The 25,615-nt window shown below is 41.2% G+C and overlaps 1 protein-coding gene across 36 annotated transcripts in view; it reads right to left on the minus strand.

The window, feature by feature from the left end:
- Positions 1 to 25,615, minus strand: part of UBP25 (ubiquitin-specific protease 25) — an 85,881-nt gene that overhangs the window by 34,545 nt on the left and 25,721 nt on the right. For all 36 annotated transcript variants that reach the window (XM_087680255.1, XM_087680251.1, XM_087680254.1 and 33 more), the window contains exons 5-6: positions 22,310 to 22,396; positions 2 to 876 (exon numbers count right to left, since the gene is read on the minus strand). In XM_087680255.1, the coding sequence (XP_087536381.1) occupies positions 2 to 876; positions 22,310 to 22,396 (962 nt within the window). The remainder of the gene's footprint in view (position 1; positions 877 to 22,309; positions 22,397 to 25,615) is intronic.

A 25,615-nucleotide genomic window follows, 5' to 3' on the forward strand; every position in this document is an offset into this window, starting at 1 on the left:
CCGTTTTTTGAGTGTCTGGAGTTCACACTCATCAAGCCCATATCTGTCACAAGAAGATTGAGTTGGAGGTCTAGCATACTCTTGATAACATGGAACCTCCCCAGATGAAAACCTGATGTCAAGCATCTTCCTCTTTACACCATTGGATCTGCCTTGAAAAGAATTTTCTTGTGGCATGTTCTTTCTGTTACCACAACTAGTAGAAGCCTGCAGACCATCAGCAACTCCATTTGGGTGCCGAGATTCTGTCTGGCATGATTGTTCACCACAACTTACAGATGACTGTACAGTACCACCCTTACCAAGAGACGTATAATTTTGGCTCTCGGCATTTGATGTCTCGAGCTTATTGCTGTCTTTCAATTTATCACTTCTAGTTTCAGATCCAGTTTCTCTGGATATAAAGTGCATCATACCACCACTGGTACTGGATGCATGTGCATCAGTTCTTGGAAGCCTAACGTGGACATCTGAACTCTCTCTCTTTGTCTGCCCAGAACTATTGCAGCCTGATAACCTCTCTGCTTTACTGTTTAAACCTACCGGGACCTTTTGATTGTGACCATTAGACACAAGCTTAGATATGCTGAACTTTACTTGATCTCTATTAGCACTGAATGATGAAACATTTGAAGAATCGCATTTTTTAACTGCCATCTTTTCTTTTGCAAGCTCTAAACTTGCAGAGCATGGCTGCACTGGACTTGGCAAAGACCCTGCTTTAAGTCCATTTTCTAAATCTCCATGCCTTTTGATCTTCAAAGCTGAGTTTTGTCGAGCATAGAAAAGAATGTATGCCTTTTCAAGGAGTACTGAGTGACTAGAAACTGCAGTGATGTTAGCATCATTGCAGCAAAACCATTTCCCATTTGCGTCCTGATTCAGATTAGACAAAATCTTTAGATTTCTCAATCACCTTAAATGCAATAAAGATGAAAGTAAAGAGCAACTATTGGTTATCCAATTTAACCTTATCCATAAGTAACAAAAGTTGACAAGCTCTAAGATGGTGCCTACCAGTTTAGTCATGTTGAAATATCACAGATCACATCTGCTTATGCACCAATTTTGTTCCTATACATGCGCAGGTTTGCCTAGATATATGGAGAGGGTGGGCAACATGCAAGCTGAAAGTGCTATCTGGGTACTTGACCTTAGGATGTGTAATTGCCTTAAGGAACAAACTTAATTGCTCATGCCTGATAAAACAGGGTCTAACACTCCTTGCAATCCAGCTTTCACTTTATGGATGTGACGGATATAGATTTAACAAAGGGCATGTGTGGCCAGCATACAGACATCCATATCAGTGGATGGTGTGCTGAAGGGTGGAAACATAGGAGCATAAGCATGCAACCATACTAAAGAGTTGTCAAAGATACCCATGTCATATTCCTTGGCGCAGTTCTTGTGTCAGCATACCCTACCACTAGCCACTTTTACCTCTTGCCTAGGAGGGGTTTGAATCTATACTTTCTACCCATTCTGACATTTGCTGAAAGTATACACAGCACCACTACGAGACAAAAACCCAACTTGTCCACAAGGACCCATGTCACGCGGACGTGAAATTTTGAGATGCTTTAATCTTGCTAGTACCATTTGATTAAGTTATTAATCAAATGTGCAAGGTTGTTTAGCACATGTGATGAACATGGCAGTTATTTCATGGGAACGGGCCAAGGACCCCCAGGATGCAGTGGGTGTTAAAGGCAAAAGTTCTGTTAAGTTATGCCAACTGGGTTTTGGTGGTCAGTTGTGGACCAAAGGACAATTGTTTGGCCATTAAGTGTCAATGGTGACACTAGGGACTAGCATTAATTAATTAATGCTAGTTTAAGGGTCAACAAAGGTTGGGAACCACTCCAAGTTGCAAATGGCCTAGCTAATTTCATTACAGATGGACATGTTTAATTTTGGGCAGGGTCAAAAGGATTAAAAATGCATTAGGAAGGCTGCCACTTGGCAAAACTTTCCCATGCAACTAGGGAGAAGGCTGTTGGAGGGTGGAGGAAGCTGAATGGCAGCCATTCTGAGCTTGGTGGAGGGAGAGGAGGTGATCAGATTTGGCTCTGAGAGGCGACGACGACTAATCGCACACCGCGACAGGATAGGGGGCAGCAAGTTTTCTCTTCTGCCTCAAGAGAGGCGGCGGTAGAAGAGGAGGGCTCACCAGCCGAGCTTGTGTTTTACCCCCCTTTTGAAGTTGTTGGTGCCATTCGATTTGTCATCAGAGCTACGAATCAAAAGATACATTTCAGCTGATTTTCTCTCTCTCTACAGCATTCTCTCATCTCCTCCAGTCTATGCTCAAGCATTCTCAGTAATTCTCAGCCATTGGTAGTAGAGTACAGCCAAATTTGGTGGACAGCAGAGAGTTTACTGCTGTAAACCCTAAATTACATCAATAATTAGGGTTTAGCAACCACCTTGGGACCTGTGCCATCAGTCAAAGGCATTGTACACTGAAATCAGCACCGGAATTTCGTGGAATTGTGAGGATTTCAGATGCCAGCCCATCTATTGTGAACTTGGGGCAGCACTTGACCAGTTGGGGTTCCATTAGAGCAAGTCCTGGGTGAAAATCAAGGGGCAATTTGCCCAAATGTTTTGCTGATTATTGGAACAGCAAGGGGCTTTTGAATCAACCAAGGAGATCGTGAAATCTCGGCTTGTAATTTATCTATTAGCAATTGAAATTAAAGAAATACCAAAAGGGGCGCCAGTTTTGGGGCCAACAAGGTGTCCACTGTCCAAGTTTATGAAGGTAAAGTGAGCATTTCAGTTTATGTTCATTTGCTGATTGCTGTAATTAAGTTCTTAATCAGGTTAAACCACCCTATCCGAGAAGAAAGGCTAGTTTCAACCCAAGCACAGATCATTGACAAATTTTGTCCACAGATAAATTCCTACAAGCACTACTTGTTTAGTAGGCACAAAGTCATTCTACCAAACTAAACCTACCCCATATTGCAAAGTCACACTAGACAAGGCCATTGCACTTTTCTGACCATGGTGACCTCAACGACCTAGTAGACAACTGAAAGGCCCATACCATAGTCAAATCAGAGCCATCATTGCAAGGCACATGAGACTCACCCCTCAACACATCAATTGTGTGGCTTTGGACCACATCATAGCTGAGATTATATGTGTTGGGAATAAAGGCTTTCTGTGCCTTTTACAGTGTTCGGGTGTGCACGCACCCTTACACTTATACTTTATATATATTATCAAAACTTAAAGTGGTACATCTTGTCATTGTACCAAACATTTATTTGTGTGTCGTGCTCTCACTCTTTTTTCCCGCTCTCTACTTTGCTCTCTCTTCCTCTTTCGCTGTGCGTATCTCAATTGCACACACTATCTCAATCCTCGATCGCATTCGTCATCAAACTAGTATCAAAGCGAGAGCTGGACAACCAACTACTGGTTGCAATGAGGTGAGAGAAACAAACGATTGTAAATTGGATAGCTAATATAGCAAGTCGACGTAACCAAGTGTGCAACACGTGAAAAGGCGACTACCTGACGAAGGCGATTGAGCACAGATCCGATAGGCGATGGGCGCGCAACAAGCAAACAACGGTGTAGGTCCAATAGTCGATGGGGACGGGGGCACAATCAGCTAACAAGTCCAGTAGTCAATGGGGGATGAGGTGCACAGTCAGCCGACCGGCCAGCGTAGGCAACAGGCTGCAACCAAGAGGGCAGCACTGACGGGCGCTCACGTGCACATGCACATTGTGCAATCTTGGCCTAAAAATTTGGGGCTTTTCCTAGATTTGGGGACTGTGATGCAGAACAGGACAATCTGACTCAGAAATTACAAAATCGATACACATTTGCCCGGGAAATTTTGGGGCTTTTCACACTATAGTGAAATTTCTTCAATTTCACTGAAATTTGTGCACACCAAACCTAAGAAAATTGGGGCTTTTGCAGAATTTCATCAATTTGTGCAAGAATTGCTTGGTATATCCACTAGGGTACATGTATTGATGCAATCTGGCAGATTTCCTTTTGAAAATTTGGGGCTTTTGACTGAAATTGTCAAATTTGTGCCCATGAATGCTTTTGGAGCAAAAATTACAGTCAAATTTTGGGGATTTCACATATAATTGGTGCCTTGGCATCTAAATGTGGTTGTAATTGCTTGTGGAGTGCAAAAGCAGACACTCTTTGATTCTGAAAATCAATTTGCAGATCTGAAAAATTTTTATTTTTCACTGTTGGTTGGTACTTGCAGCATACCATGGTCACTCGCGTGACGTTTGGACTTGCATTTGGTGACTTTTGAGTTGATTCACTGCTGTCTTGGTGCAAAATAAACAAGTGAAGCCTATCAAAGTGAAAGGAATAAAACCATCAGATATGGAATAAGAGGAGTGGGATGATTTGGATGAGCTTGCACGCTCTACCATTGAGCTCTAAGTGTCAAACAACTTGCTCTTTAACATTGAGAAGCTAAATTCAGCATATGCAATGTGGCAAAGACTTGAAGAGTCAGAAGAGTGCAACTAGCAAGGTTAATTGACTGAAAAAGTTGATGGACTTTCGCATGAAAGAAGGTACACCCATGTCTGTACATTTGAACAAGTTTAACTCAATTTTCAGTCAACTGATTGCTTTGGATTTCCATATTGATGATGAGTTCAAAGCTACTTTCTTGCTATACACTCTACCTAAAAGTTGGGATACTTTCAGGACAGCCTTGAGTAACTCGAATGCTGGACTGTTATATTCTGACGTGGAGAGTTCCTTGTTGATGGACGAACTCAACAAGCAAAATAATTCAGCAAACAAGTCTTCTAATGCATTGCACATTAGGAACACATTTCAACAAAAAGGGCGGTTCTGAAAATAGAGCACACAACAAGTCTCCTGGCAAAAATGTGGAATGTCATCATTGTGGCAAGAAAGGGCACTACAAACGGAACTATTTTCGATTGAAGAAAGAGAAAGGCAAAAACAAAAACACTAAAGACAACAAGGCTGAGAAAAAGAATAGCCAGCATACCAAGAAGAGCAATGTAAGAAGAGGTTAATGCAGTCACTCATGAGAATGATAGTGACGGTGATGTACTTCTTGCTTCTTCTTTGAATGCGCATGCATTGATTGCCGATTCTGAGAATGACATGCACACTTGGATACTTGATTCAAGTGCGTCTTTTCATGTTACACCACATCATGAGTGATTTTCTAACTACAGTAGTGGTGTACGTGGTGATGTCCACTTGGGGAATAACTATGCATGTAAAATTGCAGGCATTGGCAGTGTGAAATTGGAATTTCAGCATGGCTCCATGTTTGTTTTGCATAATGTGAGGCATATACCTCAGCTCAAGAAGAGCTTGATAAGCACAAGGCAACTAGATGATGAAGGCTATCACACCACCTTTGGGATAGCAAAAGGAAAATTTATAAGGGCTCTCACATTGTTGCCAAGGGCTCCAAAAGTGATACTTTGCATGTATCTAGTGTGCATGACCATGTAGTCGCCATAACCGAGCAACCAAGTGTTTCTTTGTAACATAGCCAGTTGGGAAACATGAGTCAAACCGGAATGAAAGTGCATTTTTGCTTGGGTTATTTGCCATCTTTAAGATATGCTGATTATGAACAATGTGATCAATGCATTTAAGGGGAGCATGCTCAAACATCATATAAAAATCTCTCTTAAAGTCTTCACCCTTAGACTTGGTACACTCACATGTATGTCAAATGCCAGGATTATCTCTAGGGGGGAAGAAGTATTTCATTACCTTTGTTGATGATGCCACATGCAAAGAATGGATTTATCCAATCCATTGTAAAGACGAGGCCTTGGATAAATTTTAAAAATTCTTGGCTCTTGCTGAAAATCAAACCAGCAACACATTAAAGTAGCTTCGCTCTAACAATGGTGGAGAATATGTGTCCAAAGACTTTCAAGACTTTTGTGATAGCAAAGGGATTAAAGGGGAGCTCACGAGCCCTCACAATCCACCCCAAAATGATGTTGCAAAGCATATGAAAACCATTCAAAACAAGGTCTGTACAATGCTATCACATACTGCTTTACCTCATGGATTTTGAGGCAAAGACTGTTATGACAGCCGTATTCTTGATTAATCGATCACCAAACAAGTTTTTGATGGGTTTTTTTTTTTTTTGGAGGGGGAAGAGGGGGGGGGAGGGAAAGGGAGCAATCCCTCAAGAAGCGTGGTCAGGCAAGCCACCTTCATATGCTCACTTGAGAACGTTTGGCTACGAGGCATTTGTGCACATTTGCAAGGAAGAATACAACAAACTTGAGCCAAAGTCCTATAAATGTATTTTCCTAGGATATAGTGACGAAGGTGAAATGAAATATCGATTATGGGATCTCGAGAAAAGAAAAATAGCAACAATGATATCATCTTCCGGAAAGATCACAGGCACAAACAACCCGAAAAGACAGAAGAGGTCAGGAGGGTTGTATTCCAGGGATATACCAATAGGACAGCAAAGAATGTCCGCTAGACAACAACAAATACCTGCTGCAAATGTCCCTGAAAATGCAAGGAATAATATTGAAAATGTTTAGCAAGATATTGCCCATGATGTACCACAAATTCAACAAGTACAGATGCCTTTGAAACAACCAGAACCAGTTGTACAGCATACTGAACCTGCAAAAACAGCAAGTTGTTAATGCAGATTTGCAAGCTGAACATCCAGCCAATCTTGACCATTGGGTTTGTAGATCAACCAAAGTGCAAAGACAACCAAATAGGTTTGTTCCTGGTGTCAATTATATGGCTGATTATATCATGTTGATAGATTGTGGTGAGCCGTCATGCTTTCAAGAAGCAATTGACAAAAAAGACAACAATGGCATAAGGCTATACTGTCAAAGATGGAATCTCTCATGAAAAATGGCACTTGGGATTTGGTGTATCTGCCTAAAGAGCAGAAAGTGATACCATGCAAATGGGTTTACAAAATGAAAGTGTACAGGGCACCACTAGTTGCTAAAGGTTACAAGCAAGAACATGGAATTGATTTTAATGAAATCTTTTCTTCTATAGTTAAAATGACTACTTTGCGAACCATTTTGGGCTTGGTTGCAACTGAAGATATGAAACTCATCCAAATGGATGTCAAGACAGCCTTCTTACATGGTGATCTGCATGAGGAAATCTATATGCAGTAGCCTGAGGATTTTATTGCAAAGGGAAAAGAGCACATGGTATGTAAACTCAACAAGAGTTTGTATGGGCTAAAACAGACACCATGAGAATGGTATCATAAATTTGATACATTTATGCAATCTTAGGGATTCCATCACTCTCAAGTTTATCACTGCTTATACACCAACAAGGCAACAGATGGCAGCCTTATCCTCTTGGTTTCGTATATGGATGACATGCTAATTGCAGGCAGGGATGTTCATGACTTGGACTCCTTGAAGCAAAGCTTACACAGTAGCTTAGATATGAAGGATCTTGGTGTGGCCAATCACATTCTTGGTATGCATATACTCAAGGAGAGATCGAAGGGTCTTCTCTATTTGTCACAAAGGGAGTATATTACTAAGGTTTTGCAACGTTTCAATATGGAGAGGGAGAAAGCCATTGGTGTACCATTGCACCATATGTGAAACTTAGTGCAGATGACAGCCCTACATCGGACAATGAAAAGGCTGAGATGGCCACGATTCCTTATGCTTCAACTATTGGTAGCTTGATGTATGCTATGGTTGCTACACGACCTGACATTGCATTTGCAATGGGAGTGGTTAGCAAGTACATGGCATATCCTAACAAAAAGCATTGGAAAGCAATGAAGGGTATCATGAGATACCTTAAGGGCACAAAGGATTTGTGAATCTGCTTTGAAAAGCAGATTTCATCTGTTATTGACTTCACGGATGCAAACTATGCTGGTCATCCTGACTGCAGGAAGTCTACTTCAAGATATATGTTCATGTTCACAGGGGGAGCAATCTCTTGGATATTTGTGCTGCAAAAGTGTGTTGCATTGTCTACTGCAGAGGCACAGTATGTGGCTGCCACCACTGAGGCATGCAAAGAGACTGAGAGCTTGGTATCACAAAGGTTCCTATCCTCCACTGTGACAGTTACAGTGCTATCATGTTAGCATGGAATCTTGTCTTTTACGCAAAGAAAAAGCACATACAAGTGAAGCATCCTTTTATCAAGGATGTACTTGACAGTACAAGCATTGAGCTTGTCAAGGTGCATAAAAATGATAATCCTGTAGACCTTCTCCTTCTTACAAAGGTGTTGAGAAACCCTTTATCCGCAGTTTGCATTTTTGCGTTTCTACGTTTTGCGTTTAGGGTTTGCAGCTCCAAAAACCGACATCATCCTAGACTGTCTATGCCTATTTATAGGCCACTCTCTCATTCATTCCTTATGGCTGATTCATTCGGTCCGTCACCTCTTCTCTCCAACCTCTCCACTACCCTCACACCCCTTCATGAGAACATTGCGGTTCGTGGTTCATGGTTGTCTTCATCATCTTCCTTGTGCTACGGCACCCTTGTTCCCTTGTATCACATTCACTCTATGATTCGGAACTTCATCATTCCATTCATCAAAGTTTCTTCTCTCTTCTCTTCTCTTCGCCATGTTTGCCAAGTTCACTCCGTGTTCCTCCCCACAAACCCTACTGTCTCGCTGGTATGTTAATCTTTTGACATAGTATCAGAGCCGGTTCTGCTCAAACATTGGCAATGATCCTCCACTCCAGTGAAGGCAAAGACCGACGGCGGGTTCGGCATCCACTTATCTTCTTCTTCCGCTCCATCAAAATCTTGTTTTTGAAGATTTCAAGTGTTTTCAGCTTGCTGCACATACCCCGTTTGCGAAGGACACCTCAGCCGAAGCTGTCCATTGCTGTCTCCATCAGTCTAGCGCCTGTTTCCAACCTTCCACCCGTAGTTTGCAGCTATTTGCAGCTCTTTACAGCAGAACGACTGTTGCTGATCACTCTCCATTCAGAAAACAATTTCGTTTTTGCAGATTTCAGGTATTTCAGCTTGCTTCCCACACCCCAAACACGGAGGACATCATGGTCCAAGCTGGCCATTGCTGTCTACAACAATCTGGCACCTGTTTCCAGCCTATCACACACTGTTCGGAACCGATTTCAGCATGTTGACTGCTGCTGCTGTTTTTTTCCTGCGTTTTTAGTCTTTCTCTCACCTGTTGCCTACTTTTTTAGTCTTTGTCTCTCCTCACCTGCGTTTTTCGACTGGTTGCAACCTCTTACTGCTGGTCGCATCCTCCTCCCACTAGCAGCTCACTTCCAACCCTTCCACTACCCTCCCACCCCTCGAGGTGAACATTGCGGTTCGTGCTTCACATTGCCCTCATACCCCTTGAGGCGGACATTGCATTTCGTGGTTCATGGTGGCTGACCTCTTCTTCTTTAGCAAGGCACACCAGTACCCATGGCTTGTTTGCCAACAGATGTCCAGACTACTAGGTGCTCCTACTGTGGCATCACCGGACACACCACCGATGCTTGCCGACTTTGACCTTTGCTCCCCAACCCCCCAGAGTATATGCGTCTTCCACCAAGCACTCCTTGTGCCACCTCTCCTTTCTGGGCCTCAGAGATTGTTCTGCATCGGCTATCAGAGTACTATGCTCAAGGCAATAAGACGCATCCGATGTGCACTAAGTCCTTTCGAGCACATGGAGGATCGATTGGCGCTACGATCTCTTGGAGATTGTCGCAATGCGAGCGGCAGTCTTCTCCCACTTATTTTCAGGTACAGTGGCTTCCACCACCTACGGATATATAGTCCGCTCCATCCAGAGACAATGATTGTTTGATACTGTCTCCTCGTCAGTCTGCTCCTTGGAGAGACAGTGGCTGCTCGACTCCTTCCTCTTCTTCAACTACCCAATCTGCTCCACTGAGAGACAATGACTGTTGCCCACATCTTGCTCATTTTGACCCCACCTTTCCCCACCCTCGACTACTCAGGTTCAAGAGGCTGCCTCTAAGAGCTCTTCGGCACCCCAAATATCTTCTTCGGCACGACCGGCGGCACTTCCTTCATCATCAGACATTTCGGAGTCCGTGATCCATGAGTTTTTGGCTTCCCTATCTACTTCAAAGGGGGATTCAAAGGGGGATGTTATTTCTTTGCCCTCAGAGGGGGCATCTACTTCTTCTTTGACTTCAGCGGGGACCCCTCCACCTCCCACCTCAAAGGGGGAACCTACTCCACATGAAGTTTTCCACCCATCCTCTACTTTCTTGGGGTGACGTCTTCGACCAGTCATCTCTTCTACTGATACCCAAGATCTTTAGGTACCACCTAGATCTGGACCTCAGAGGTTCAGCCGCAACTTGGTGACGAGACCTTCGTATTCCTTCCAGCATGGATACACGGAGCTAGTGGCTTCTCTCCCAAGGTTGAGTTTCCGATTCTCCAGTTCACTCTGTCTACTATTCTTTACTGCAAGTTCCCTTTCCGATAGAAATCTTGGATCTTAAGGATCCTCTACATCTTCTTCCTCCTCTTCTCTTCTTGCCTTCTTCACTTGGTTAGCATGGAGCCACCTCCCAAGATCAAGTACGGGCATATCCTTATGGTTCTCGACACCACACAAAGTCCGACATTCCTCCTATGCATTGCATGTTTTCATCATCTTTGTACTAGGGTGCCTGGGCAAGTGAAGAATTTTCCCTAGAGGGACACTGTCCAAGTGGCACCTGTTGCATGAGCATTCTTCAGCATGTAGCATTGCATCTCCACCTCACTCTTCTCTTGTTCCCCTTTTTGGGCCTAAGAGGGAATGTTGAGAAACCCTTCACCCGCAATTTACATTTTTGCGTTTCTGCGTTTTGCGTTTAGGGTTTGCAGCCCCAAAAAGGGGCATCATCCTAGACTGATTATGTCTATTTATAGGCCACTCTCTCATTCATTTCTTACGGCTGATTCATTCAGTCCGTCACCTCTTCTCTCCAATGTCTCCACTACCATCACACCCCTTCACGAGGACATTGCGGTTTACGGTTCGTGGCTGTCTTCATCATCTTCCTTGTGCTACGGCACCCTTGTTCCCTTGTATCATATTCACTCCATGATTCGGAACTTCATCATTCCATTCATCAGAGTTACTTCTCTCTTCTCTTCTCTTCTCCATGTTTGCCGAGTTCACTCCGTGTTCCTCCCCGCAAACCCTACGGTCTCGCTAGCTCGTCATCTTTTGACAAAAGGGTCTTCCAGCAGAGCAATTTGCTCGTTGCTCGTTGCCACCAGATGATGGGGATTGGATAGTATATGTGTATTTCAGCTTTGTACATACATAGACTTAGTTGATTCTTTCCTCTATCTTCAAGCACGTTGCCTTTAGATGGGAGGTTGTTAGGTATAAAGGCTTTCCGTGCCTTTTACAGTGTTCAGGTATGCACACACCCTTATACTTGTACTTTATACATATTATTAAAACCTAAAATGGTACATCTTGTCATTGTACCAAACATATTTTTGTGTGTCGTATAAAGTGGTACATCTTGTCACTGTACCAAACATATTTTTGTGTGTCTTACTCTCACTCTTTCTACTCACACTCTACTCTACTCTCTCTTCCTCTTTCACTGTGCATATCTCAGTTGCACACTATCTCGATCCTCGCACGCACTAGTCATCGATATGCTGACCTTGAGATTTAGAGAGGAGCTATTGTAACTAGATACCTTGTTTATACAATTTTTTTTACGTTAGCCATATGCTAGGATGTTCTTTCAATTCCATGATGAGATGACATTGAACACAGAGGAACTTTAGTTTTGTCTCATAGGCCACATTGGCCTTTTGTAGACGTCAATCTCTCTATTGCTTCCCAAACAGCTGGAGCAATAACACTATTGTGTCTATCCTCGAGTCAGGTAATCCTATCCTACTCGATAACTATCAGACTAAAACAGTCGGCCACACATTGACCAAGCTATATGTCTCCATTCTTCAACATGTGGGGGCTCAAAGCACAAGGAGATGCAAGCTTTAGGACAAATTTCTCTAAGTCGAATCACATCCTCACACTCAAAGTGATTATTGAGGAGGGCACAGCTCATGGCCAACTGATCTACTACTACTACATGGATTTCCACAAAGCCTTTGATACAATGCCGAGAGACAAGTTGCTACACAGAATAAGTAATACGGGAGAGCCTGAGGAGCTCATTTGGGGGATTTTGGCACTAAATGAGAGGTTATTGGCAAATGACTAACACCTAAAGACTTTTTAGCACATGTTCACTCCACCATTGGAGTGAAGTAGAGGTGTACCCTTTCTCCAATACTATTTGGCCTACACATTGATGTAATCTATTATTCTCTCTCTCAAGGAGGAGATTGAGGGGCTCCACTTGGATACCTCTCTTACAATATGCAAATTCATTGTATTAAAAGTTGATTCTCCACATGGACTACAGAGACATTTGGATGCATTACACTCCTATGCGTTGGATAGTAGGCCTTCAACGAACCTTGGTACCTACTGTCAATATTTAACTTGTCACATTGCACATCTGTCATCCAAACTTCAATCAATCAATCAATCAATCAATCACTCACTCTCTCTCTCTCTCTCTCTCTCTCTCTCTCTCTCTCTCTCTCTCTCTCTCTCTCTCTCTCTCTATATATATATATATATATATATATCTCTCTCTCTCTCTCTCTCTCTCTCTCTCTCTCTCTCTATATATATATATATATATATATATATATATATATATATATATATATATATATATATATATATATATATATACTAAAACCCAAAATATCCCTCCAATGCCACTTTTCTCACTTCCCCCTTCTCTTTTTGGGACTTCTCAAAGCACCATGTGTTATCAATCTAGTCAACTCATGTGTGAGTCTGGGCTATGCTTGACATTACTCGGTATCTTAGGCATTTTATGATAGTCATCTTAGTGATTATTTAGGCATTTATAGTTGGACAACCAACATTAAATGTTGGCTGACCACCTGTCATATTTAGCATGTTTTGGGCCTATTTATTCAGTAGTTGCTCCTCCTCTCATTCACTCGTCATCAATCTTTAAGTGGTCTTCCTATTGGATAGAGGAGACAGTGCTGCTGCCCACACAACCAGTGACTCACTATTGTATACGTCATTCTCGTGTTTGGTATATGGATTCCATTTCCCAAGCACATCTCTAAGTTCTCTTCCTTTGCAATGTTCTTTTGTTCTTTTGTTTTCTCTCTCTTTTGTCTTGTATTCAACAGTTTATTTCAGCACTTGTATGTGCTTCCATTGCTGCACCACTTCTAACATGGTATCAAAGTGCAGGATCTAGGTTCTTGCTGTAATTTTTCTGCTGATTACAGGTCTTTCTCCCCCTGCTGATCAGGCCTGCGTTTTGCAGACCAGCAACTTGCATTTTCAGCCTATGACTGGATTCCAACCTGTAATCGTCAATTTGCTGCAATCAATGCTCCACCAACTTGCATTTTTGTTTTTCTGCCCCTAACCATAGCTGAGCGATTGTTTGTGCAAGCCATTTTTGCTGTTTTTGGCAATTTTTGACTGGTTTTTCTTCATTTTGCAACAGTTGACCTTCATTTTTTATCAAATTTTTTGTTACACTGCATGTGCTCTCATTTTGTGCAGTCTTTGTTGTTGGTTTAGCTATATTCCCTCTCCGTATACCCTCTATCCTCTACCTTCTCTTCTTCCTCTCTCCAGATAGCTCCTTCATGCACTTCTACAAATGATAAGTTACATAGACCTGACTACCTTACATGGAGTGTTGTGATGAAAGCTTGGTTTGTGCAAAAGCAGATTTGGTACATTGTATGTGGAGCTATAACTTAGCCTCAACATCCTTTTCCTCTTCCCGAAGATTTTGATGAGGACAACCATGAGGAAGCTATGCTTACATGGGATTTGCATGATGCCCATGCATATTCTACACTACTTCGGTGTATCTTTTAAGAAGTTCTACCGACGGTTACCTCCTATCAAAGTTCAAACATCACCAAAAATATGGTCGAAGCTTCATATGTTGTACGAGGCAACTTCCCCCATGCGTGATGTGACCCTTTATGGACAACTTCAGCAGATGAAGTTTGAGTCTAAGGACACCATTTAGTCTTTTTTGCTCCATATTACACAGGTACGGTTGAGCTATACTTGACATCACTGGGTATTTTAGCCATTTTATGGTGGTCATCTTAGTGATTACTTAGGCATTTATTGCTGGCCAACCAGCTGCTATATTTGGCATGTTTTGGGCCTATTTATTCAGTGGCTCCTCCTCCTCTCATTCAATCATCATCATTCTTTAGGCGGTCTTATTGGAGAGAGGCACCAATGCCGATGCCCACACAACTAGTGACTCATTATTATACGCATCCTTCTCGTGTCTGGTATATGGATTCGATTTCCCGAGCATATCTCTGAGTTCTCTTCCTTTGCAGTGTTCTTTTGTTCTTTTGTTTTCTTTCTCTTTTGTCTTGTGTTCAATAGTTTATTTCAGCACTTATCTATGCTTCCATTGTTGCACCACTTCTGACACCATGCATGCAATCACCTTATCAAGCTTCAAAGTTCAAAGCTTTACTAACCAAGGCCGATACTTATCAATCTGCAATATTGTTACAATCCTCTACCCCCATCTCTTTCTTTTTTTTTGGGCTTTTTTTTGGGGGGTTGTTGGGAGAGAGAGAGAGAGAGAGAGAGAGAGATTATCGTCTCTCTCCAAAAGGCCAAATTGACCTATGAGACTATCAATTACTTTCTGAAAAAGAGCAATAGAAGAAAGCTAAAAGCTAATGATAAAAGGAGAACCCTAGCTAATATAGTCCATAATAATAAAACATGATGCACAAGAGCAAAGAACAAGAGTATCATGGAGGTATATAGAACCTAGCTCTAGCCCAAGCAATGATCTCCTATATCTGCATATGCATGTGCCATCGACATCTATGTCAGGGTCTACTACTAGGACATTTGGATGGGTCAAGCTAGATGGCTCAATTAATCAATGTCCTTCATGTAGATGTAGAATGTGGTAGTGTCAAGGTCCCCTTGATCTTCCTCCTAGGCTGGGACTACTCTGAGGCCTCTTGGATCTCCCTCGTGAAGAAATCTGTGAGATGACACTAGATAGGTCTTCAATGTCCCAGGGCTGTACTTCTGAGAAGCGTCTCTCTAAGCCATCGCATCTCAAGGACGAAGAGACCAAGGTATCGTTGATCAACACACCCAAAGATCTTATCACCCCCCAGAAAAGTCTTGCAAGAAAGAAGTCCTTGCTCTGATACCAATGTAAGCGCAGAAAAGAATGTGTAATATTTCCACGCAGCAAAAGTTTGATGATTAGTTCAAAAGTTAGTTAGTCAATTAATAAGTTAGTAAGATTACTAACTAAAGTCTAACTAAGGTAAAAAAACTAACGTTAATAGCTAACAATTTTTATTTAATTAAAAATATATATTAAAAGAAAAACCGAGAGTCGTAATCCGACGGACGTTTTTCTCGAATTAACAAGAACCATAGCCACCCTTCACGGAAGTTATAACGTGAACGAGACTTATGAGCCATATGAATCACTAGTATTAATATGTATAGTTTGGATGGTCCAAAAAAGTATATTAGGTATTATCCTAAAAAGATAAAACTGAATGTCATTTTTTTTTTTAAAAAACAAGTGATGTTTTAGTTAGTTTTGGAGATTTTATAAAAAGAAAAAAAAGATAAAGAGAGTGATTGGCGAAATCGCGCGCGTCACGATCGTAGTCTACAGGCAGTAGACAGCACTTCGAACAGGTAGAGAAAGAATGAGTAATCAGAAAGCTTTCCAACCAAGCATCTTGGCAAGCATCTTGGGGTTTTACTTCCCTTTAGGAGCCAATCGAACCATCAGATTTATGAGTTAAGCATCAGATCACTAAGTTTTCCAAGATTTCCTCCACCAAGAACTCTAGTTCTCAACCTCATCCCCTCCTCTCTAATTCATTATAAATATGAGGCATGGAGAGGCATAAGGAAGCATAAGGAGACTCTGAGAGATTGCAAGAGAGAGGTAGAGAGAGAGGATACCCCTCCAAGAGATTGTGAGAGAGAGCGAGAGAGAGAGAGAGAGAGAGAGAGAGAGAGAAAAGAGTTACCTCAAAAGGCTGCATAATTCTCTCTATCTCGATTCTCGACTTAACCATCTTCTCTTATGCTCTCCCATCTCGAATCTATTCCGCCTTCTTCATCTCTTGAGTCTACTTGCGGACAGTGGCCTCTAAGCGAAGAATGTCGCATGCAAATGGCAATCCTACAACCAGCAATGAAGCTTCGAGCGAAGGCATCACTGTCAATCCAACTCTGGTTCTGGCTGTAAGTAATGTATTTCTAAATTGATAGGTGCTTGCTTTGATTCTTGCATGAGATACATTAGGCCCATGCTATGATGTATGAGAATAGATCATGGGAAGGGATATGCCTCTTCTCACATCTTCGAAAGATGGAGTTTGCAAAGTACATATATTAAGGAAAGTTAATTGCACTTACTTGCGTATGGCTTATTCGTTGATAAAGCAATCGGTCAGGGATTATGAATAGCATAATCGTAATAAGAATGACCTTAAGAATTGTACATACAAGTATTAAGAAAATTTTGCATAGAATCGCTCTTTGATCCCAAGGGGAAGAGTGAAAATGCAATGGAATTATTATCGCGTCTATTCTTGTATTATTTGGAAAAAATACCATTAGTTTTATTGGTTGATTGAACAACACTCTAAATGTTTTTCTTTCAATCAATTGATTTTTGCATTGTGATTTGGATAAATATTCCAAGGCTTGTGTTGATGGCAAATGCATGACAGGGGTCTATAATGACAAGTTGCCATGGGAATAAATGAATGTTTTCCTAGAAGATGATATTAGGGTTGATTGCCTTGATTATACTTGATTCTTAATTAGTTAATTAAGAAAGGATATTTGCACGTGTGGATCATCTCCAAGATCGCACCGCGTATTACCCCGAGAGGGCACTACTCGATTCACGGGCCGAAGGTTGAGTGGTGAAAAGGCCAACCACGAAAATGGCATCTCACTCCTAGACCGCTTGTGGGTTAGGTGGAGCTCTAGATACCCCTTGCTTGTCCAGAATGGAGTTGGAGATCCCCGTGAGCCCAACGTCTGGGGCATTGGAAGATCTTATTCTAGATAAAGGATGGGAAAATATGGTGCCATGTGATTTGGACCAGGTACTTCTGTCGGACAAAAGGGACACATAATTCTCTTGTATGAGTAGGAGACAAAGACTAACTTGAAGATAAGTTAAGGAACTTGTTTGTCAAAAGGATTGCTTGTTTTGTTTTCGTGTCTATGCTGTAAATTACGCGAACGAACCCTGTTCCCTAAAAGGCTTAATTAATGAAGCTGATTTTAAAGATCGCACATAAATGTGATAGGACCTAATTAAAAAGCTAAAGCTATCAAGGGAAGCGGATAGACGAAATCCCCGACGAGTCCGTCCTACAACAAGGTGGTCCTAGAGAACTAGGAGACTTCTCACAAGGATCTATCGCCGTTCGACTTTAGGTATTATTAAGTTAGAACCCGATTCATGCCGTTTTAGAAAACCCGAATAGGACTATGTCCTACAGGCAGAGAGGTTGAGCAGCACATCCCTCTCATTTTCCCTTTTCTTTGAACCAAGTGCGGTATGGATCTGCCTCAGATTGGGTATCTCTGTGTAAAGTAGGATGTCCAAAACCCAATGCTAGAATGCCGTTAGGAGACCTTGGCCCTAGGGCCCCAGACTTCAGGTCAATCCTAGTGGGTTGGCCGTGAACGTTTTGTTGCGAGGCAGACTCAGAAAACCCTAGGCGACAAACCCTAGAACATACCCTAGGAGTGCCGAGCAGTGACGCTTAGATTCATTTCTCAATGGATAGCTAAAACGTGCTCAGACAACCAATAGACGGGCACGTTACAGAATGTGAGAATGACAATAGTTGGAATTTAACTAACTTGATCAATTATTGTTATAAAAATTAGACGATGGAGAGGGAGAGAGAGAAAGAAGAGAGTCGACACCACGTTGAGAGGAAAACTCGTCTCCCTTTTACAAGATTTTAGAAACCACAGGCACCAAGTGTCTGAACCATATACAATGGCCTGACTTACTACGAAAATCAAGATTTTAAAACCCTAAATTCTATATACTCCAGGCACCAAGCTGATTTTCTTCTTTAGTACTTGGACTTGATCAACCTAAGTAGAAAGTGCTTCTTGGATGAGTGCTAGATAAACATGTACAAAGCATGTGGTTGAAAATTTGGTGTTAGAGCTTGTTGGAAATAAAGAGAGAGACCTTCAATAAATATGTATGGGCTTGGGTGCTCTCAAGTGGAAAGTAGATGCTACAAATTGTTGAAAATGACAAATGTTAAGCAAAATGACAATTGCAAGGATACTTATCTCTTCAAAATAACACATCCTATTTTAGATGCCACATGTTACTTTTCTAGAGAATGAAGCTTTCAAACCTTCTACACTAAGAATCTCCCAAATGATTAAGAATTTGAGACAACCAATGACAACAAAATTGTTCCTTGTGAATTTTGAATCCTTTGACGCGAACAAAATTTTCGTTTGAGCAACTTCCAAAAATAATAACCTTCTAAATTTTAAGAGTTGCCAAATTAGGATTCTAGAGGGCTTAATTGTATATGTTCACCGGTTCATGGTCTATTTCTTTGATCATGAGCATCTGATTTCACTTTCTAAAACCACTCATTATATTTATATGAGCTTCTAGTCAATGTGACTACCCGAGTGAAAAAGACTTAGTCATTTGGACTTTCTGGTCAATCTAACTCCGCAACTAAACTTTTAATTTCTCTTGTGCATCTTGTCAATGAGAACCCATGTATAATTATAAGACATTTTGATCAACATTTGACCATATTTTGAAACACTCAAATAACAGAAATCGCCTTTCAAAGTATATGAGCATCAAATTAATTTAAATCATTGAGCCAATGTCTTGGTAACAACTGATATACAAAAGGTTGGTTACCAATAGTCTGCCCATGTTATAGCCATGTAATTGAAACTAGGCTGACATATATGCACACTAACATAAATCGAAAGGACTCAAGAGCACGGTGTATATATTTATGTCAAGTAAATCCCTCAAGAGCAAGATATACATATCGAGAGGACTCAAGAGCCAGATATACATATCTATGTCAAGTGTATATATGAGACTAATTGTGTGAGCACCTCTACTACAATCAGTGTAGCCGCTAACTTAGCTCTAATGATCTTATGTCGAATTGAGGCCTTACATATGATCATCCTAGAGACCACGGATAAAAGAAGTCTCCCATCAATCTCCATCCATCATAAGTGTGACCTGTTTGGTTGCAATGATCCAAGCTGATCCCCATATCTACACTTCATAGAGTAATGGGGATGTGACTAGTGCATCAAAGAGACATAGGTTAGTGCAAGGTTCCTAAAATTGTACCTAAGAGTACATCCTCTCTAGACCACTTAGTGCAGCGTATCCTCACGTCAATCTAGTGTCCGATATCTCTCTCATAAAGAAAGTTGGGCTTGTAAATAGAACTCCTAGGTATGTATAAAAATCCCAATACTCCATCTCCTCCTACCAATATGTGAACTTAAGGTGTTGACCTCCTAACCCATTGTGATGTGGTATTAAAGCCCACATATCATTGTCATTAGTAAGCAAAGAGGGAGCTGAAAAAGGGGATGGAGCGAAGAGGGGTGAGGTGGAAACAAGGAGATAGGACAATAAATTAAAAAATGGGTGTCCCTTGTAACTGTGTCAAAAGCATTGCCGTCACTACAACTCCCAACTTTGTAACAGTAACAATAACTCTATGTATTTGCCTTGAGAGAAAAGGTGACTCTTGACAAGTTGACAATTGAAAAAGACATGATGGGTCACAAGGCTCGAGTAGTAGTACCAAGTGTATAAGCGCAACAACAAGCAAGAACGCATGGGTGAATATCACTGGAACGTGATTTTCTATGCCTCTTTAGCTAGGTCCAACACATTGCATGAGTTATGGTAGACGTGTGCAAGTACATTAGTTGCTAAGGTTCCATGAATCAACAATGAACTAATTAATGTATGAGTTTGTGCACACATTAAATAGATTCTTGTTAAATAAACCTCAATTTGACTATTCTATTAAAGTTTCATTTTATTGAAGTTTCAAGCCAAAACACTTAAATTTAATAAATTGATGGAAAAATAAGTGAATATTACCATTGAGTTCAATTATTGCTCTGAAAAGCAATCAAAATGTAATAAAGGCAAAAAAAACACATGAAAGGCTAATCGTGTCCTTCTAAAAGGCTAATCATATTCTTCTTACTATTGATCATGCTGTCCCTATTACCATCATGCTATATTCCTACTGCCAATCATGTTGTTCCTACTTTGGATCACACTAATCCGATTGTTGGAGGTGTTGTTTCTACTATCGGTGATGATGTTTTCATGCTAGCGATGGCAGATCTGAGTAGTGTGAAGGCTAATCTAGTGCAAGTGATGTTGTCTTGGGCAGGCCATCACAATCTCAAGCCTATTCGTGTGGTTCTAAGGCTTATGTTGGGTCATGTATTCTTTTTGGCATATTTTGTGGCATTTGAAAGAGATCTATTGTGACAAGGTCTAACTTCTTCTACATTGATCACAGACTTGGATAAAATTATGATCTTCCATGGGAAGGCGAAAAATGTGGGCTATGGGGTAAGTGAAGAACTTGTCTAGTTTGAGCTTTCCTAGCAGTGCAGAAGAAGAATCTAGCAAGATCCTGGCCTACATAATATTGGTCTTCTTGCGCTTTTGCGGATTCATAGCACATACTCAAAGCTTGTGTTCTTGGACTTGGCTGGTAAGAGCAAATGAACATGCATTCTTGAGAATTGAAGATCCATCAAGGAGATGTACTGAATTGGCTTGTTGAAGGTTGAGATTGGAGATACACTGTGCAAGATTTTATAAACAATTGTACCAGCAATTCAGTAATGATAAGGAAATACCACAAGGGGCAGCAAGCTTTGGGATCAATCCTTCTTGATGTCATGGTGTAAGAGCATTCTAGTTCCATTGTTCAAACCAATAAAGCATAGAATTTTCTAACTAGGTATGGTTTGCTTAATGAAGCTGCATGAAGCCTTCAAGGTTGTGCACATGGCTCCATTAAAAGACTGAAAGCAACCTCTTTCACAATCTCCTCTCCCAAATCTCCATTTTTATTGAAATGTAATAGACAAGTAACAAGCCATGGCCATTCCACATTTCCAAGCCATGTCCAAGAGATTCTCAAAATTCCAAGCCCACTCCCTTGTTCATTTCCATGCTTGCCATTCTTGTTCCATAAGAACATTACATACCTTGTTCCAGGCAGTGATTTGGAGAAACAACCACAATGAGGTTGTGAGGCCCACAATCTTTTGTATGATAGCCAACTAATAGGAAAGAACAGGTCTATGAGCATTTCTGGCCCATTTCCAAGTTTATTCCCATGTGTCAGGATTCATATTGCACAGCCAACAAAAACGTCATCTTTTCCACACAAAGTTGACTATTTTTTAGATAGTTGCAAATTGTGCTTTTCACAAGAAGTTTATCTTCAGCAGCCAAAACATTTTGTTCTTCAAGGTTTGAAAGATACAGTTTCACTCAAGAAGCAAGGCCATTAATGAAGAAATATGCATGTGCACTATTTGTACAGTGTTGTAGGAAAAACCACGATAAGTTTTATATAAGTAAAGATGTTGCTACAATTACTTTTGCATGCATCACAACAAGATCCAAGAAACAAGAGGATTCAAAACGCACCACTATTTGTACAGTGTTGTAGGAAAAACCACGATAAGTTTTATATAAGTAAAGATGTTGCTACAATTACTTTTGCATGCATCACAACAAGATCCAAGAAACAAGAGGATTCAAAACGCACCAAGAAATGAAAAGGCAAACATCATTCAAGAAGCGTGAAAGTAACTAAAACAATTAGTGCATTGGCATGCAAAACCCTTAAACAAAACACCTATTGAAGATTTGTAGTCTAACCTAATACTAGGGATTTATCTGCAAGGACTATAAGACTGACTAATTTTGTGACAAAAGTAAAGCTGAATGTAAATATTCTGTCTGTCAAACAAAACTGATCTGACTTGATTTCCAGAGATTATGTACGCGATTCAGTCCTCATCATTTTGGAAAAGAAAGGCGTATGTTTTTTCCTACTACACGGTAAAGCAGATCGGAAAAAGTAGATACCTTGACATAAGAGTAATAATGTCCACTGTCTTGAGAATAACCAGCATGAACAATCAAAGCATAGAGCTGATACTCTGGCTTGGGGTCCTATGAAGAAAGATTGCAAACACAACAAAATTAGTGGAAATGTCAGCTTCATGTGAAAGCATGAACATGCATCATTTTCTGGCTGAAAAGAGGGGGTGAAAAACAGAGTATTTTCCTGCAGCTCCTTCACAACATGATGATGCAGGCAGTTTCATTTTTTTAGTATGTAAAAACACACTTAGAAAACAATCACTAACTCTTGCTATTACAGCTTGCACATTTCTGGCCTAGAAGTCTACATGTAAAGCCAAGGTATCCTACCTCATAGAACCAGTTTACGCAGGTTTTTTGTAGCCTTGCTTCACAAAAATTGTACTGCATGTAAGGGTGTAAGACAAAAGAACTCGGATGAAGTGCCAAAAAAAGGCCTGGCAGAACAACAAGGAGCTTGGGGCAGGAACTAAGACCTTATAATTGGATGGTCCTAAGGTTGTAGATTCAATGTTGGCAATTTTCTATGGCATTCTATTAACCTATAAGGTGAATGTAGAACCACATCATTAGCAGTTGAGAACATTTGAAACGTGTGTGATATTGAATGACTCTTTGATTATACAACATACCAAAGTATCTCACTAGGGCCTTCCCAAAACCAAAAATATATAACAAAGGGAAGTCTATCTAGGCCTCAAGAGTTAAGAGTCACTAGCAAGGTAACTCTTAACAACTCACTATACCATTGGATGTAAACCATAGATAAACTTTCTCACCAACCATGTTGGAAGGAACTTCATTAAGAGATGTAAATGTCACAGATATAGCTGCAAACATGTTGATATGTGTTTCTACCGTTTCTCCTTGACTTTTCTTTGGCTCATCCCAGTTTCAAAGGATGAAGGCAGAAACTTCTTGTAGAGCATCTCCTTAAACTCCTTCCAAGACTTGGATTCGTTTTCTTCGTGGACAACTTTCAAGCCACCAATTTAAAGCAGGTCTGCGAGTCAAAGACAACTTCTTGAGAATCGTACCCAAAAACTTGATGCTCTTCTCTCCAAGTTCAGTGTCTCATTTAGCATCGTCTACTTTTGTTAAAGCATCGTTGACTTGCTCCTTGTCCTTCTCCATGGAGTGATTTTTGGGACCAAAGGAGGCAGCTTGTGTAAGAAGAGACTTTGAAGTTACAACTACTTAAGTAGATCTAGAATGATAGGTGATGTGTTAGCCTACATAGACTTTGATGCACCAATAAATTGATACCTTTTATGCTAAAAGCCTCCGCAACTATAATACCATTTGTCTCAAGAGCCTTCTTTGCAAAAAATCTTCAAGACCTCTGCTTCAACCCCTACTTTTACCCTTCGCTCCAAGGCTTGAATTTCAAGATCGATTTCCAACTCCTTGTATTTTTGCATCTTCTCATAAACAAAGAAGTATATAAATATAGAGTGTTGGGAGCATTCCAATAGTTAGTGTCATAAGGATATGAATTTTTTATACTTTGCTTAGCATTTGATTTAGCAATTAATCAAATGTGCAAATATAAGATGCGCGTGTTGTACAAGTCAGTTAAGCCACAATGACATGCCAAAGACCCCAAGATGTTAGTGGATCATAAGTGTCAAAGGAAAAAGTTGTAATAAGTTATACTAGACAAATACTAGGTGATGCTTAGTGTCAAATTTTGGGGCACATAAGTGTCAATGATGATACTAGGAACTAGGCATTAATCATTCAATTAACGCCAATTCAAGGGTCAATTAATGCTCAGGATAGTTCGGGTACCAAAACGGCCTAGCCAACTAACCTGTGAATGGGCATTTTTAATTTTCTAGGCTCCTAGGGACAAAAGACTAAGTTCATTTCAGAATTATAATCCTAACAATTAGTTTAATTGCTCAAAATATTTATTTAGAAAGCTATCAACTGACAAACTTGCCCGAGCAAGTGAGAGGAGGTTGGTTGAAGGCTAGAAGAGAGAGAGAGAGAGAGAGAGAGAGAGAGAGAGAGAGAGAGAGAGAGAGAGATTCTTTGTGTGTTGTAGCACAAGGAGAGGTTTGGGCCTTTTCCAGCCAGCAAGGCAGCAAAACCACCAAGCAACAAAAATCCAAGCCCCTTGAGTAGCAAGTGAGAGCCTAGACACCAAGCTTTCAACTTGGCTTAGTGCACTATGCACAAGTGCATTTATGCACATGTACGAGGGTAGTGCACTATTGTAGTGCTCCAGGGTTAGCTATGGGTTTCCTAATGTGCACTAAGGTAGATGGATGGAGGTTGAGATAGAGGGTGTACTAAGATTTGCTTAGGGACAGAGATTAGCGTATTGAGTTAGTACACCATACACATGCATGTTGAGAAACCTTTCACCCTTCACCCGCAGATTGCGTTTTGCGTTTCTGCATTTTGCGTTTAGGGTTTGCAGCCCCAAAAAGGGGCACCATCCTAGACTGACTATGCCTATTTATAGGTCACTCTCTCATTCATTCCTTACGGCTGATTCATTCAGTCTGTCACCTCTTCTCTCCAGCCTCTCCACTACCCTCACACCCCTTCAGGAGGACATTGTGGTTCGTGGCTCGTGGCTGTCATCATCATCTTCCTTGTGCTACGGCACCCTTCTTCCCTTGTATCACATTCACTCCATGATTCAGAACTTCATCCTTCCATTTATCAAAGTTTCTTCTCTCTTCTCTTCTCTTCTCCATGTTTGCTGAGTTCACTCGGTGTTCCTCCCCGCAAAAACCTACTGTCTCGCTGGTACATCATCTTTTGACATGGTATCCTACTGGATCTGCTCAGCTAGCAGCGAAGATCCTCCACTCCAATGAAGGCAAAGACCGGTGGCGGGTTCGGCATCCACTTCTCTTCTTCTTCCGTTGCATCAAAATCTCGTTTTTGCAGATTTCAAGTGTTTCAGCTTGCTGCCCACACCCCGTTTGCGGAGGACATCTCAGCCGAAGCTGTCCATTGTTGTCTCCTTCAGTTGGCGCCTAATTTCCAAACCTCTTGACGCAGTTTGGAGCTGATTCAAGCCAATCTTTCTCTCTTCTGCAGGCTGTCCTACCTGCGTTTTCAGTATTTCTCTCTCCTCACTTGCGTTTTTCTACTGGTTACAGTCTCTTACTGTTGGTCACATCCTCCTCCCACTGGCAACTCACTTTCAGCCCTTCCACTGCCCTCCCACCCCTTGAGACAGACATTGCGGTTCGTGTTTCACACTGCCCTCATACCCCTTGAGGCGGACATTGCAGTTCATGGTTCATGGTGGCTAACCTCTTTCTT

This window comes from Lygodium microphyllum, chromosome 6 (genome assembly GCF_053477565.2).
Source record: "Lygodium microphyllum isolate KBCC chromosome 6, Lygodium_microphyllum_v1.1.10, whole genome shotgun sequence".
Classification (NCBI taxonomy): Eukaryota; Viridiplantae; Streptophyta; class Polypodiopsida; order Schizaeales; family Lygodiaceae; genus Lygodium; species Lygodium microphyllum.